This window comes from Microcaecilia unicolor, chromosome 1 (genome assembly GCF_901765095.1).
Source record: "Microcaecilia unicolor chromosome 1, aMicUni1.1, whole genome shotgun sequence".
NCBI lineage: Eukaryota > Metazoa > Chordata > Amphibia > Gymnophiona > Siphonopidae > Microcaecilia > Microcaecilia unicolor.
Genome location: NC_044031.1, coordinates 490,190,027 through 490,204,224, shown reverse-complemented (window position 1 = coordinate 490,204,224; position 14,198 = coordinate 490,190,027). Strand labels below are relative to the sequence as shown.

At 44.6% G+C, this 14,198-nt stretch overlaps 1 protein-coding gene across 1 annotated transcript in view; it reads left to right on the top strand.

Moving 5' to 3' along the window:
* ST18 (ST18 C2H2C-type zinc finger transcription factor) overlaps window positions 1-14,198 on the top strand; it is a 353,913-nt gene that overhangs the window by 105,667 nt on the left and 234,048 nt on the right. Inside the window, exon 5 of the mRNA XM_030190140.1 lies at window positions 278-1,075. Within this exon, the coding sequence (XP_030046000.1) occupies window positions 278-1,075 (798 nt within the window). The remainder of the gene's footprint in view (window positions 1-277; window positions 1,076-14,198) is intronic.

Here is a 14,198-nt window from a genome sequence, read left to right as displayed (position 1 = left end):
CCAAATCCCACCCTCAACAAACCCCCGACATGCTCCTTTGTGATTTGGAAATACTGCAGACAAGCTACATTTAAAAAGTCTTTAAAATGGATTTTAAAAATAGCAATTGGGATGTTTTGATCAAAAAACTTCGGTCTGCCGCTTTATGCCATTTTTTGGATATTTTTCTGTTTTGAAAATGTGCCCCATAGTGTTCAATTAAGAAAATGTTTCTCTGTAATACACTTTTTTTTACAGTTTGTTTTTTGTTTTTGTTTTTTCTTTTGGGTAACAGTAGAAGAAGCCATTTTGAAATCAGCAAATGGAACCTGTCATGCAGGAGTTAAGGAAAACAGCACTCACAATAAAGACAATTACACCAACTGCCAAGAGCTGGTGGTCACATCTTTAATGAACTTGGGAAAAATAAAAAAGGATTTATTCAATACCGCATTGACTAATTACAACCTACATAATAGTGGCATCCAGTCCTCAAAAACAGACAGTGATGATGGAAGTGAAGATAACATGGTCAAGTCATCTAATAGCAAAGAGGGTATAACTGCATCAACTGACCTGTCATCTTGTTTATCTGATGACAATGAGAGTAACGTCGAAATTATGGATAATGCGTATGATAGTTCCTCTAACTTCTCAGAAGAGCACAGTTCAAAAGAACACTCAACTCCAACACACGTTGCAGGGAGTCAATTGAGGGATGCCGTGGACAGCCGTGACACTATAACAGAGGTCTCCAAATTTGGTCCACATAAGATAGTCAGTGGTAACTCAGCACAAAGGAACTCTGTGAACTCCCCCTTAGAACCTGGTGAAAATGAGGTTCCAAATCATTTCCCTGAAAGTGAGGAAGAAGATGACTGCTTATCTATCACTACAGAAGATTCAGTTGATCTGGAAAAAACGAAAGGCAACTTGAGTTTGCTGGAACAAGCTATAGCTCTGCAGGCAGAGCAAGGTCATGTGTTCCACAGCACCTACAAGGAACTGGACAGGTTTCTGTTGGAGCACCTGGTTGGAGAAAGGAGACAGACCAAAGTTATCGAGATTGATGGCAGGCACATTTATAGCAGCAAAAGTAAGAGGCATTCAATTTATTATAAATATTATAATCATAGCTTTTTTCAGGGACTACTCAGGGATACTGAGGGGCCCTTTTACTAAGCCACATAAGCACTTACATGCACCCAATGCGCACCAAATCCGAGTTACCACCTGGGTACCATTTTTAATGCACGTCCCCTACGTGTGCCAGAAAATAATTTTTATCTATGTGCGTTGTTATAGAATATACCCAGTCCGCACCTAACTTAGGAAGTCACTCGGCGCATTCTATAAACCGCACTGAAATTTAGACTTATTCTATAACATATGCTTAAATTAAGGCATACTTTCTAGAATAAGCTTAGGCATATTTCATTTTGGTGCTGATTTTTTATGCATGATATATAGAATCTAGTCCAATGTAGCCAGGGCTTTCTTAGACACACCAGTTATTTTCTGGTGCGCGGCGCTACCAGGTGGTAAAAGGCATCTGAAACACATAGGCCATTACTACCCCATTAATACGTGAGACCTTACCGCTAAGTCAATGGGTGGCAGTAAGGTTTTTAGACCCAAAATGGACGTGCGTCAATTTCCATTTTGCCACACATCCATTTTGATCAAAATTTTAAAAAGGCATTTTTACAGGTGTGTTGAAAAATGGATCTGCACACGTCCAAAACCCGCGCTTACACTACCACAGGCCATTTTTCCGCGCACCTTAATAAAAGGACCACTGATTACCAGCACCTATTCCATGGCCTGCTAACACTGACCTATGGTTCAATGCTGACTTTTCATAGATTTTGTGGCTGGTTGCAGGGGGCCTTGCTTTTGTAGTGCAGGTCCTTCAGAGATCACTCCATCCCTAAAGGACAGCCTGACATTTGAGTACCAGCACCATGTTTGCTAAAAAAAAACACACTCTGGATTTTCAAAGCGATTTAAGTGGGCAGGAGAGTTTCTGGCCTGCTTAAAATTATGGTAAGCCGCCCAACCGCCAATATTCAGTGGCAGTAAACTGGCCAGTACTGCTGAATATCGTCTCTGACTGACAATGTTAAAAGTGGGCAGGTCAAGGACAGTATAGGGGGTGGCACTGGGGAGGAGCCAGGAATTATGCAGGCGTTGGCAATATTCAGTGCCAGGACCTGCATAGCTAAGTGGGTGAATTTAGGACAGCTCTAAAAGTTATGTTAAATTCTTGCTATATTCTGATGGTACCTTTTCACAGCTTTTCTTCCAGGGTTTATTTATTAATGAAAAGATTTTCCAAGAAAGTATGTAGCCAGTAAATTAGTTTTCACTAAACCCTTACCTAGTGCTCAAAATTTGTACCTGATTTTTTAATGAAAATCGGAGACAATTATTAATAAACTGGTAAAAAAAAGGCCCGTTTCGTAAACAAATGAAACGGGCGCTAGCAAGGTTTTTTTTTTGTTTTGTGTTTGTCATTATTATAAAGCATTTAAAAAAGACAAAGTCCATGGTTGCTTTTCAAAATTTGTATTTGTAGTGTAACTGTTTGTTATATTTGTAATATTTCCTTATAAACAATTTTTTCTGTTGAAATGTTTTTACAGTCATGTAAAACGTGTCCTTATTGAGGTCCATTAATCTATTTTACAATTGCATCAGAAGAGTTTTTTAGTCTTTAAAATGCAACTTACAGTTGTCCATTTGTAAATTCCAGTTCTGTAAGGAGAATTGTAAGTTTGTCAAATGTTAGTGAAAGAGCATGTTTTTTTTTTTAAATTTGCATTTGTAGTGTTTTTTTTATATTTCTAACATTTCCTTATAAACAATATTTTTTGTATACATTTTTTTACAATCAAATAAAATCTGTCCTTGTTGAGGTCCATCAATCAATTGACAGTGGAGGGTCAGTTGCTCGTTGTAGCTAGTTAGTTTTTATTTCTCAATTGTAGTGTGTGTCTGAGAAAGTGTATGTGTGTGTGTGTGTGAGATTGAGACAGTGAAAGTGTGTGTTTGTGTGAAAGAGAGTCTGTGGGAGTGTGTTAAGAGACAGAGTGAGTATGTGTATATCTTGGGCTCGCCTGTATCCCATTTTGCCTGTGTCCCATCTGTAACCCTACCTGCTGGCAGCAATTCTCCTCCGTTATCCTGTAAAAAATCTCACTGTTTGTGCCTCACTTCCCCCTTCTCTGTTTGGTCTGGGAACTCTGTGGCAGCAAAGTAAATCCTAACAGCAGAGGGTCAGCTCTTACTAAGTTGCATGAAAGTGGGAAGAGTCATTTGCACTGTTTTGCGTTTGGTGCATTTTGCGATGATTTTGTCGTTGCGTAGCAACGGGTTTTGTTCTGCTGCTTTTCATTGGTCCGCGATGCATCTTTGGTGACGTTGTGCGTCGCGTAGCAACGGGTTTTGTCCTGCTATTTTTAATTGGTCCGCGATGCATCTTAGGTGTGTTTGTACGTCGCGTAGCAACGGTTTCTGTTGTGCTGGTTTTCTTTCATCCGCGATGCGTCTTACATGACGTTGTGTCGCTTTGTAACGACTCCGCAATTTGATTTGTTGTGTGTCATTGCTGAGCCTCTCGACGTCATTACGTTTGACGCGGGGGCAGGGCAAACCGTCATGGGTGAATTTTGGGTTTCACCACCATGCATGTAGAACGTTGGGAGTTGTGGAGGCTTCATAGAACGTTGGAGGTGCGTTTTTTATATAGAGATTATTAATAAATATGGCCCTCTATGTGTTCTTTGGTGGATTCATTGGGGAAAAATGACTATTTAAATATAAATTTGTGTGTTTTCTATATTTATGATTAGAATAAAACCAAATTAAAAGGATCCTATGCATTATAACTATATTATTTTTATGTTAACCAATTTTTATATCAGAAATTAGCGTTATCATATTCCCAAGCAGAGAGTGGCTCTTATTTAGAAGCACTATTTGTGTTTTGAATGTCTGAAAAACAGAATGTAGACATCTACGTTACATGGACAGTCAAATCCTGATTTTATAAAGCCAGGGTATGAATGTCTAAAACTGCAGCATACCCATATGGGAAGGGGGATGCTCAGGGCATGTTTTGGGTGGTACTCGGGAGAGTCCAAAATATGGACATTCAACTCTGATTTCAGAAGGGGAAAGGATGTCCATGTCCAAAAGAGCAGTTCTCCACTGGAGGAAGTAAGTCACAGTAGGTATTTTTTGTCCCTGGAGGGTTCACAAAAAATTTTACAATGAGCTGCAGTGGGATTTGAATAGTGTAAAGTGGATCCTCTTTCCTCAGCGGTTGCAGCTCTCCCCAACCTGAAGAACACCTTCCAGTACTGCTCCCTTCTTTCCTCAGAACAAGGAAGCTTTTTATCGCCTAGAAGGGGTTTCCCTCCTTCCCTCAGTTGTGGCACCAAAACACAAAATAAAGCACAGTTATCGTTCACCTTTCTCAAGCCGGTTAGTTTCCCATTCCCGGCTTCCACAGCTGCGGCCTCTCCCTCCCTCCTGGGGGAGAGTAGCAGCACATTAAAAAAAAAAAAGAAAGAAAACAAATACTCTGTTCAGTGTAGCGGGTTTTTCCAAAACCCAGTTCACTTTTAGTAAAGCTTTACAAAACACCGCTCAGTCCAGCTAGGCTTTCAAAACACAGTTCAGTTCTAGCCAAGCTTCAAAAACACAGCTCAGTTTAGTCAGGCTTTCAAAATACAGTTCAGTTCTAGCCAAGCTTGCAAAAACACAGCTCAGTTTAGTCAGGCTTTCAAAATACAGTTCAGTTCTAGCCAAGCTTCAAAAACATAGCTCAGTCCAGCTAGGCTTTCAAAAAAAACACAGTACAATTTTAGGCCCAAGCTTTCAAAACACAGCTCAATTTAGCCAGGCTTTCAAAACACAGTTCAGTTCTAGCCAAGCTTGCAAAAACCCAGCTCAGTCCAGCTAGGCTTTCAAAAAAACACAGTAATGGCTTTGCGCGGGCTCAAAGCCTAGGGTCCCACCCTCTTGGTCAGTCATACTCCTACCTGACCTCCTCCCGCTTGACCCGGCTTGGCCCCGCTACTTCCTTGGCTTTCGCTGAGCCAGAGCTGAAAAGTCCATCGGCTCTTCCAGGGTGTCCTCCGGTTCAGTCAACTCCATAGGGCAAGGCTCACTCTCTGCCTCTCTCTCCTCAGGAGCCCAATCCATATTCTCCTCGCCCCGCCCTTCTCCCAGCTGCTCACCCTTTCTTTCATTAAAGCTCTTTGGTGGCTCTTCTTTCTCCACCCACCTGTTCCACCACCTCTTCCACCAGGTTGGAGAATCAGCCTTATTCCTTCCCCTGCGGCCCTCCTCTGGAGACTCCTGGGAATGCAGATAGTTTCTCTTATCCCCGGTCTCCCTTGGGGCATGCTGGGAGTTGTAGTTCTTTATTTCTAGTTTTTTTCTGGGGAATGCCTGCCTATAACGGGGGTATTCTGGCCTATCCCAGGGTTCCTTTGGGGCCTGTCCTACATACTCTTTACATACCCCCCCCCCCCTTAAATTTCCACCCCCGCATTCTTTTTCCTCCTCCTCCTCCACCCGGGACAGAGCATCAACATTTCCTAAACATCGCCCGGGACGATGCTCCACAGCATATTGGAAAGGCTGCAATGCTAAGTACCAACGCATTAGTCTCCCATTATTATTCTTCATTACATTCAACCATTTCAGGGGAGCATGGTCCGTTACCAACTTAAATTTTCTCCCTTCTAAATAGACACTACACTCCTGCACTGCCCATCGTATGGCTAAACACTCCTTTTCTATTGTGGAGTAATGTTCCTCATGAGGCAGGAGCTTCCGGCTTAAATAAAGCACCGGGTGTTCCTCCCCTGCATGCTCTTGGGACAGTACTGCGCCTAACCCCCTCCCTGAAGCATCTGTTTGAAGGATAAAGGGCTTTTCAAAATCAACTGCCTTCAGCACAGGTTCTTGGCACAGGGCCCTCTGCATCTGTTCAAATGCCCTCAACTCCTCCACTCCCCACCTCAAGTGGTCCGGATTCTTCCCTCTCAGCATGTCAGTTAAGGGAGTGGCCATTGCGGAAAAATGCGGGATGAACCTGCGGTAATACCCTACCATCCCCAGGAATTTACACAATTGTTTCTTGGTGTTTGGTCTGGGAAACTCTTGGATGCTTTTAACCTTATTCAATAAGGGCCGGACCTCTCCCCTTCCCACATTATACCCTAAATACTTCACCCTGTACTGCGCAAAATAACATTTTTTTGGGTTCAGGGTGAGACCTGCCTCCCTAAAAGCCTGCAGCACTGCCTCTACCTGGTTTAAATGGGTGTTCCAGTCTCCACTATGTATTACCACATCATCCATATAGGCGGCGGCATATGCCTGATGTGGTCGGAGAACCCTGTCCAGCAACCTCTGGCAGCTTGCAGCTGCGGAATTAAGGCCAAAGGGCAATCTTTTGAACTGATACAGGCCTATGGGCGTACTAAAGGCGGTCTTAGCTTGTGCCCCTGACGTAAGGGGAATCTGCCAGTACCCTTTTGTCAAGTCCAGGGTGGTGAGATATTGTGCAGATCCTAGCCTGTCTACCAGCTCCTCAATATAGGGCATAGGATATGCATCTGCTTGCGAGATATTATTAAGCTGGCGGAAATCTATGCAGAATCTCCACTCCCCTTCGGGTTTTGGTACTAACACCACTGGGCTCGACCAGGGGCTATTTGACTCTTCGATCACCCCGAAGTCTAACATTTCCTGGACCTGTTTTATCACCTCCCTCCTTTTCATGGGGGACAGCCTATATGGTTTTTGCCGAACTACTTTACCCCTTTCCGTTATGATGTCATGCTCCACTAGGTGAGTATTTCCCGGGCAGGCCGTCAACACATCATCAAACCCTTTCAGGAGCCTTCCTATCTCTTTCTTTTGTACTTGTGTCAACCGGGGATTAACCCCTGGTTCACCGGGCTTGAAAATATCTCTTATTTGCGGTCCCAACTCTTCTCCCTCCTTTTCCTCTCCCCGGGTCTGAAAGCCTACCCTTGCTACCCAGGGTTTCATCAGGTTAACATGGAAGGTTTGGACCCGCCCCTTTTCGTTCGCCACCTCATATGTAAGAGGCCCAAGTCTCCTCCTCACCACCTAGGGACCCTTCCACCTAGAGGCAAACTTATGCGGATCCTCCGAGATTAGGATAAGGACCCTATCTCCTATTACAAACTCCCTCTCACGAGATCCCTTATCATAATATTCCTTTTGACGATTTTGGCTCTGTTCAAGTATATCCTGGGAATATTCCTGTAACTTATCTAATCTGGTCCTCAGATCCTGTAGGTATTCGACCACTGACTGATCGGAGGTGTCCGGGGGTACCCAGTGTTCCTGTAAAATATCTAAAATGCCCCTGGGCCTCCGTCCAAACATCAATTCATAAGGCGCAACTCCTAATGAGTCTTGCACCTTCTCCCTGTAGGCATATAACACGAAGGGTAACAGTTGGTCCCAACCCGTCCTATCCTCGCCTAACGCTTTTTTTAACATACCCTTTAAAGTTCTATTAAAACGTTCCACCATCCCATTAGTTTGAGGATGGTAGGCCGCTGTACGGATATGTTGTATCCCAAAAGCCTCCCACACTTGCCTTAAGGTACTTGACATAAAGTTGGACCCCCTGTCGGTCAAAACTTCTTGGGGGAAATCCCACCTCACAAAAGATTTTTATCAGTTCCCTGGCAATGACCTTCGCTGATATACTTCTCAAAGGAATGGCCCAGGGGTACCTAGTGGCCATATCCATAACCACTAAAACGTAGAGGAAACCTCTCTGAGATTTTGTTACTGGGCCAATAATATCCATGGCTACTCTCCTCCCCGGTTGTTCCACTCTAGCAAGGGATTTTAACGGTGCCTTAGGCGGTAGCCGGTCTGCCACCTTCTGACAGTTGGGGCAGGACTTGCAATACCTCTCCACCTCCCCATAAACTCCTGGCCAATAAAACCGGCCCAATATCTGAGTCAGGGTAGCTTGGGAGCCCTTATGCCCCCCCCAAAGGGTGATCATGTGCGAGCCTTACTACTAGGGGACGGAAAGCTTGGGGGACTACTAGCTGTCTCCCCGCTTCAGAGTTCTCCCAATTGAGTACCCTGCGATATGTCCCCCTCTATCATGAACCCCGGGGCTTCCTGGCCCTCCCCTTGTCGGGCCCGTTCCCAGGCATATTCTAAAGTAGGGTCCGTGGCCTGCTCCCTATGAAACTGGGGAAACTGCTCGCTCAATTCTTTCGGGGCCACTGGCAGATAACTTTCTTTTCTTGCTTGCTCCAAGGCCTCCCGTCTGCCCCTCTGCTCCTTTTTTTTCAAAGCTTTCCCCTTTCTCTCTTTTCCCGGCTCCCCTAAAACCTCCCCTTGAAAAGGAAAAATACCTCCTATTCCCTCTTCCTCAACCTCAGGGTCTCGCCGAGCCTGAGAGCGGGTAGTGACCAACACTCTTTTTTCACTAATACACTCGGTAAAGGAGGGCCAGTCCCTTCCCAAAATCATCTCCTGTGGCAGTCTGGGCAGAACGGCAATGGCTATCTCTATCTCCCCTGTGGGCCCCTTCACGTGCACCCTATGGAGGGTATAACGAGTACTGGCCCCATGTATACATTGAATAGCCACTGCTCCCTCATAGGTATCCTTACCTCCTGTCCTCCTTTTTCTTATTTGTTCCCATAACCTCCTAGAGATCATGGACTGGTCTGCCCCGGAGTCTAACATGGCTACAATCGGTAAACCCTCAACCTCCACCTTAGCAGTATACCGAGGCCTAAACCCTTGGGCAACCTGCGAGGTCCATCCCTCCCGACCTGGGCAATCCCTCCTGAAGTGCCCAGTCTTCCCACACTTATAACAGAGTTTTCCTTCATACGAGGGGGCCTTTTTTCCAGGGCCTGAGGGCACTACGGGCTTTTTACCGCCCCAGCCGTAATCTGGTTTCCCCCCCTGGGGATCTGTCTTAAAGAGGGAATTTTTGAAACCCCAGCCTCCCCCCGGTCGGGGTTTCCCACCCTCCAGGTCGGGTCCTCCCCAATGTTGGGCTTCCAAATAACACTTCAACCCGGCTGTCACGGCCTCCACTGTCTTACAGCCCCTTTGGACCAATCCTGCCCGAATCTCCCTGGGAAGGCCCTGCAGGAACTGCTCCACTACTAATTCTTGAAGAATCTCTCCCGTGGTGTGGCGATCAGGTTCCAACCATTTTTTTACCAAATCCATTAGTCTAGTGGCCAGCGCTTTAGGGGTTTCCCCCTTTTCCCATTTAGTGGACCGAAATTTACGCCTATAAGCCTGGGTACTCAGTCCATACCGGTCTTTAATGGCCTCTCGCAACCTCCCATAGTTAGCAGCGTCCTCAGGAGCCAAGTCTCTAAAGGCTCCTAGAGCCTCCCCAGATAATGAAGGCACTAACCGCATGGCCCACTGCTCTTGTGGCCACCCTGCGGCCACTGCCACCCTCTCGAAGGCGGTCAGGAAATCATCTACATTATCCTGCTCAGACAACTTTCCCCAAGTAAGTGAGTTCAGGGATAAAGTGCCTACCGCACCGCTTCCTCCTGGCCCCTGTCCAGCTGCTCCGGCTCCCCCGCCCCTGGGAGCCTCGATCCCTCGCTGGAAAAAGTCCTGGAGCATATTCAGCACCGGTTGTTGCTGCTCTCGTGCCGCCGTCAAGGAGTCTTCCACCATCTTCCCCGTCAGTTCTTGCTGTTTCTGGAACTGCATCGTCATCCAAGCGAAGATCTCCTTGGGGTCCATCCTTGCTTCGGAACAGCGACTCCTCCAAGTGCGGTTTCACTACTTATGCTTCCCCTTTTACTAGGATCCCTTTATTTCCCTCCCAATCTAGGCCCCGCTTACCGGAACCCCAGACGGGTCTGCGCCTTTCTCAGCGTGGGCCCCTCCGTCGGGCTTTTCTGTCCTGCTGGTCTTGGCCTCCTCGAGCGACAGGTCCGCGAAGCGATCCCACTTCTGACACCAATTGTAAAGTGGATCCTCTTTCCTCAGTGGTTGCAGCTCTCCTCAACCTGAAGAACACCTTCCAGTACTGCTCCCTTCTTTCCTCAGAACAAGGAAGCTTTTTATCGCCTAGAAGGGGTTTCCCTCCTTCCCTCAGTTGTGGCACCAAAACACAAAATAAAGCACAGTTATCGTTCACCTTTCTCAAGCCGGTTAGTTTCCCATTCCCGGCTTCCACAGCTGCGGCCTCTCCCTCCCTCCTGGGGGAGAGTAGCAGCACATAAAAAAAAAAAAAAGAAAGAAAACAAATACTCTGTTCAGTGTAGCGGGTTTTTCCAAAACCCAGTTCACTTTTAGTAAAGCTTTACAAAACACCGCTCAGTCCAGCTAGGCTTTCAAAACACAGTTCAGTTCTAGCCAAGCTTCAAAAACACAGCTCAGTTTAGTCAGGCTTTCAAAATACAGTTCAGTTCTAGCCAAGCTTGCAAAAACACAGCTCAGTTTAGTCAGGCTTTCAAAATACAGTTCAGTTCTAGCCAAGCTTCAAAAACATAGCTCAGTCCAGCTAGGCTTTCAAAAAAAACACAGTACAATTTTAGGCCCAAGCTTTCAAAACACAGCTCAATTTAGCCAGGCTTTCAAAACACAGTTCAGTTCTAGCCAAGCTTGCAAAAACCCAGCTCAGTCCAGCTAGGCTTTCAAAAAACACAGTAATGGCTTTGCGCGGGCTCAAAGCCTAGGGTCCCACCCTCTTGGTCAGTCATACTCCTACCTGACCTCCTCCCGCTTGACCCGGCTTGGCCCCGCTACTTCCTTGGCTTTCGCTGAGCCAGAGCTGAAAAGTCCATCGGCTCTTCCAGGGTGTCCTCTGGTTCAGTCAACTCCATAGGGCAAGGCTCACTCTCTGCCTCTCTCTCCTCAGGAGCCCAATCCATATTCTCCTCGCCCCGCCCTTCTCCCAGCTGCTCACCCTTTCTTTCATTAAAGCTCTTTGGTGGCTCTTCTTTCTCCACCCACCTGTTCCACCACCTCTTCTACCAGGTTGGAGAATCAGCCTTATTCCTTCCCCTGCGGCCCTCCTCTGGAGACTCCTGGGAATGCAGATAGTTTCTCTTATCCCCGGTCTCCCTTGGGGCATGCTGGGAGTTGTAGTTCTTTATTTCTAGTTTTTTTCTGGGGAATGCCTGCCTATAACGGGGGTATTCTGGCCTATCCCAGGGTTCCTTTGGGGCCTGTCCTACATACTCTTTACAATAGGCAACCTCTGGTTCTCTTCCAGCTGCTCTAACCATTAGCTGGCTACTCCACATAGAGGTTGATGTGGCCGTTTTATAATATGGATGTTTCTATGCTACTACAAAGATGTCTATGTTCTTTGTTTTGCCCTGTTCATATTTTGGATGTTTCAGCTTGTAAGATGGATATTCATGCTGGACATAGCCAGAACTTGGACATCCATTTCTCAGGTGTTTTAGAACAGGCTATACATCAGTAATTCCCCTGTTCTAAAATATATGGGAAATGGTCATTCATATATGATCTAGTAACTTAGAATAAGGACATCAAAGTTACTAGATCATATATGAATGACCATTTTCCATATGATGTCCTTATTCTAAGTTGATTATCCATTCTAAAGTCTGTCTCAGTATGCACTGAAATTTTATACTGCCACTAAAACCTCTACAGCTTATTAATAAGAGATTATTACTATTAGCAGTTTAAAATGTGTGGAGGAGCATTTTCGAAAGAACATCCAAGTCAGAATTGGGACATTCTGCTTATAACATCCAAAAAAATCCCGCCCGTCTCACAGCAATTTTCAAACAGGATAAACGTCAGGATTTCCTGCTGGAAAATAAGTAAGAAGGATGTTCTTGTGCTGAAAATGTCCAAAATGAACAGCCATTTTCCAAAATGAAATGTACAAAACATTAGTGCCAAAAAAAGCAGGCATAAAAATGTATGTCTGGCATCATTTGTACAAAAGGGCCACACAGACATCCCTGCAGAGCAGAGGGGCAGCCTAGTGGTCAGTGCAGTGCACGTTAAACAATGGGACTCAGGTACAAACCCTACTTAATTCCTGTATATGTTATTGTGAGCCCTCCAGGAACAGATTAAAAACATACTGTACCTAAAGGTACACCATTATAATAGTCATCACACTTGCAGGTGTCTTTATAAATCCAGGTACAGTAGGTATTTCTATGTTCCAGGAGGGCTCACATATTTGTATAGAAATAAGTGTTGAAGTGGGAGTTATACTTGGGCCCCGTTGTTCACTGAACTTACCACTAAGCTACTCCTAACACTTGCTTGCCGCTTTATTAGGAATGGGCATAATACCTGAAGCTGTCATACAGCCTGGTATCCACTGTCACTTTCATTTCTTAGGGGAGTGGGAGGGGGTCAGTAGTCACTGGGAGATTAAGTAGGGGTCGTGCCTTCATCTCTCCAGTGGTCAGCTGCTCATTTAGCTGAATGTGATTGAAACAGGTCTAGAAATAAGAACATAAGAGTAGTCATACTGGGTCAGACCGATGGCCCATCTAGCCCAGTATCCTGTTTCCAACAGTGGCCAAGCCAGGTCACAAGTAACTGGCAGAAACCCAAATTGTGGCAATACTCCATGCTACCAATCCCAGGACAAGCAGCTGCTTTCCCATGTCTGTCTCAATAGCAGACTATGGACTTTTCCTCCAGGAATTTGTCCAAACCTTTTTAAAATCCAGATATGCTAACTGCTGTTACTGCATCCTCTGGCAAAGAGTTCCAGAGCTTAACTATTCGTTGAGTGAAAAAATATTTCCTCCTATTTGTTTTCAAATTATTTCCATCCAAGTTCCTTGAGTGTTCCCTACTCTTTGTACTTTTGGAACGAGTGAAAAATCGATTTACTTCTACTTATTTTACGCCACTCAGGATTTTGTAGACCTCAATCATATCTCCTCTCATCCATCTCTTTTCCATGCTGAAGAGTCCTAACCTCTTTAGCCTTTCCTCATATGAAAGGAGTCCTTCATTTTTGCCTTGGACACTTTTTTTCATTCCATTATTGCTGAAAGATGACCTAATTTTGGGTCCATCCTAGTCCCACCCAAAACTTGACTTAAAAATGCCCCCTTGCTATTTGGAAGAACTATAGAATACAATGTCCAAATTCTGCCTTTCAAAAATTGCAATTTAGACACTTTGGGCAGATGGATTTTTTTGGCCATTTTGAGATATATATTTGCTTCAATAATTAGCGCCACATTGTTAAGGATTTTTCAAATGCATTTTTAAATCATTATTCCATGGTATTTGTTGTAATAATTTAAAAGCAAGAAACTGTATTCCAAACAGTTAAATAAATGAAGCTGGAAATTCTAGTGGAATTAGTGCCTGTTTTTGTACCAGTATGATTGCTTGGAAAGAAAATAAAAATTCTGTGTCAATTATAGTAGGGATTGTAATAATAATGTTTTCAGATTTGTCACTTCCAAATTTTGAGAACTTTGTGAAATTATATTTTAATCAAATATTCATAAAAGGGAAGATCATTCAACACATTCCTTATTTCTTTTTAAATGAAGTGATTATTGATATTCATGTGGTCTCTATTCTTTTACTACTGATTGGCATCATTAAGGCAATTCAATAATTTGATGAGAAATGTGCGCAGTCAGAGAGCCAGGTAGTTGACTCTTTCTCTCTCTCTCTCTTTTCCAGCTCCCACAGCTTTAATGCAACATTTCAGTAACTAATTGAAACTCTACTATCTTCAACTGCCAACAGCTAATCATGCTTCAAGTATCAGCACTAGAAATTTATCCCTCAGTATCTTATTGTGACTGTTTATTGGCTCCATTTGCCTTGTTTGGTCATCGTCCTAGGTGTTAGTCACAAACTAGTTTGCTTCCTACATTTCTTGAATTATCACTCTTGGATTTGGTCACAACATTTCCTCCCTCTATGACTTTTTCCCCCTTCGACAAGCAAGATGAATCAGCCACATAAGTGGGTGACGCCATCTGTCAATGCCACCACCATGTGTTCCTTAGCAACCATAGAAAAACTTTGACATATGGAGTGCTTCACTCCCTTCCACCACTGAGCAGTGCCCTTCCAATCATTTGTTATCTGAGAACTAACCTGATTGGATGCATTTCATGTCTCTCTCTTCTGAGTTTTTTACTGTGATGTTGGCCTTCTCAGTTATCTTTCTA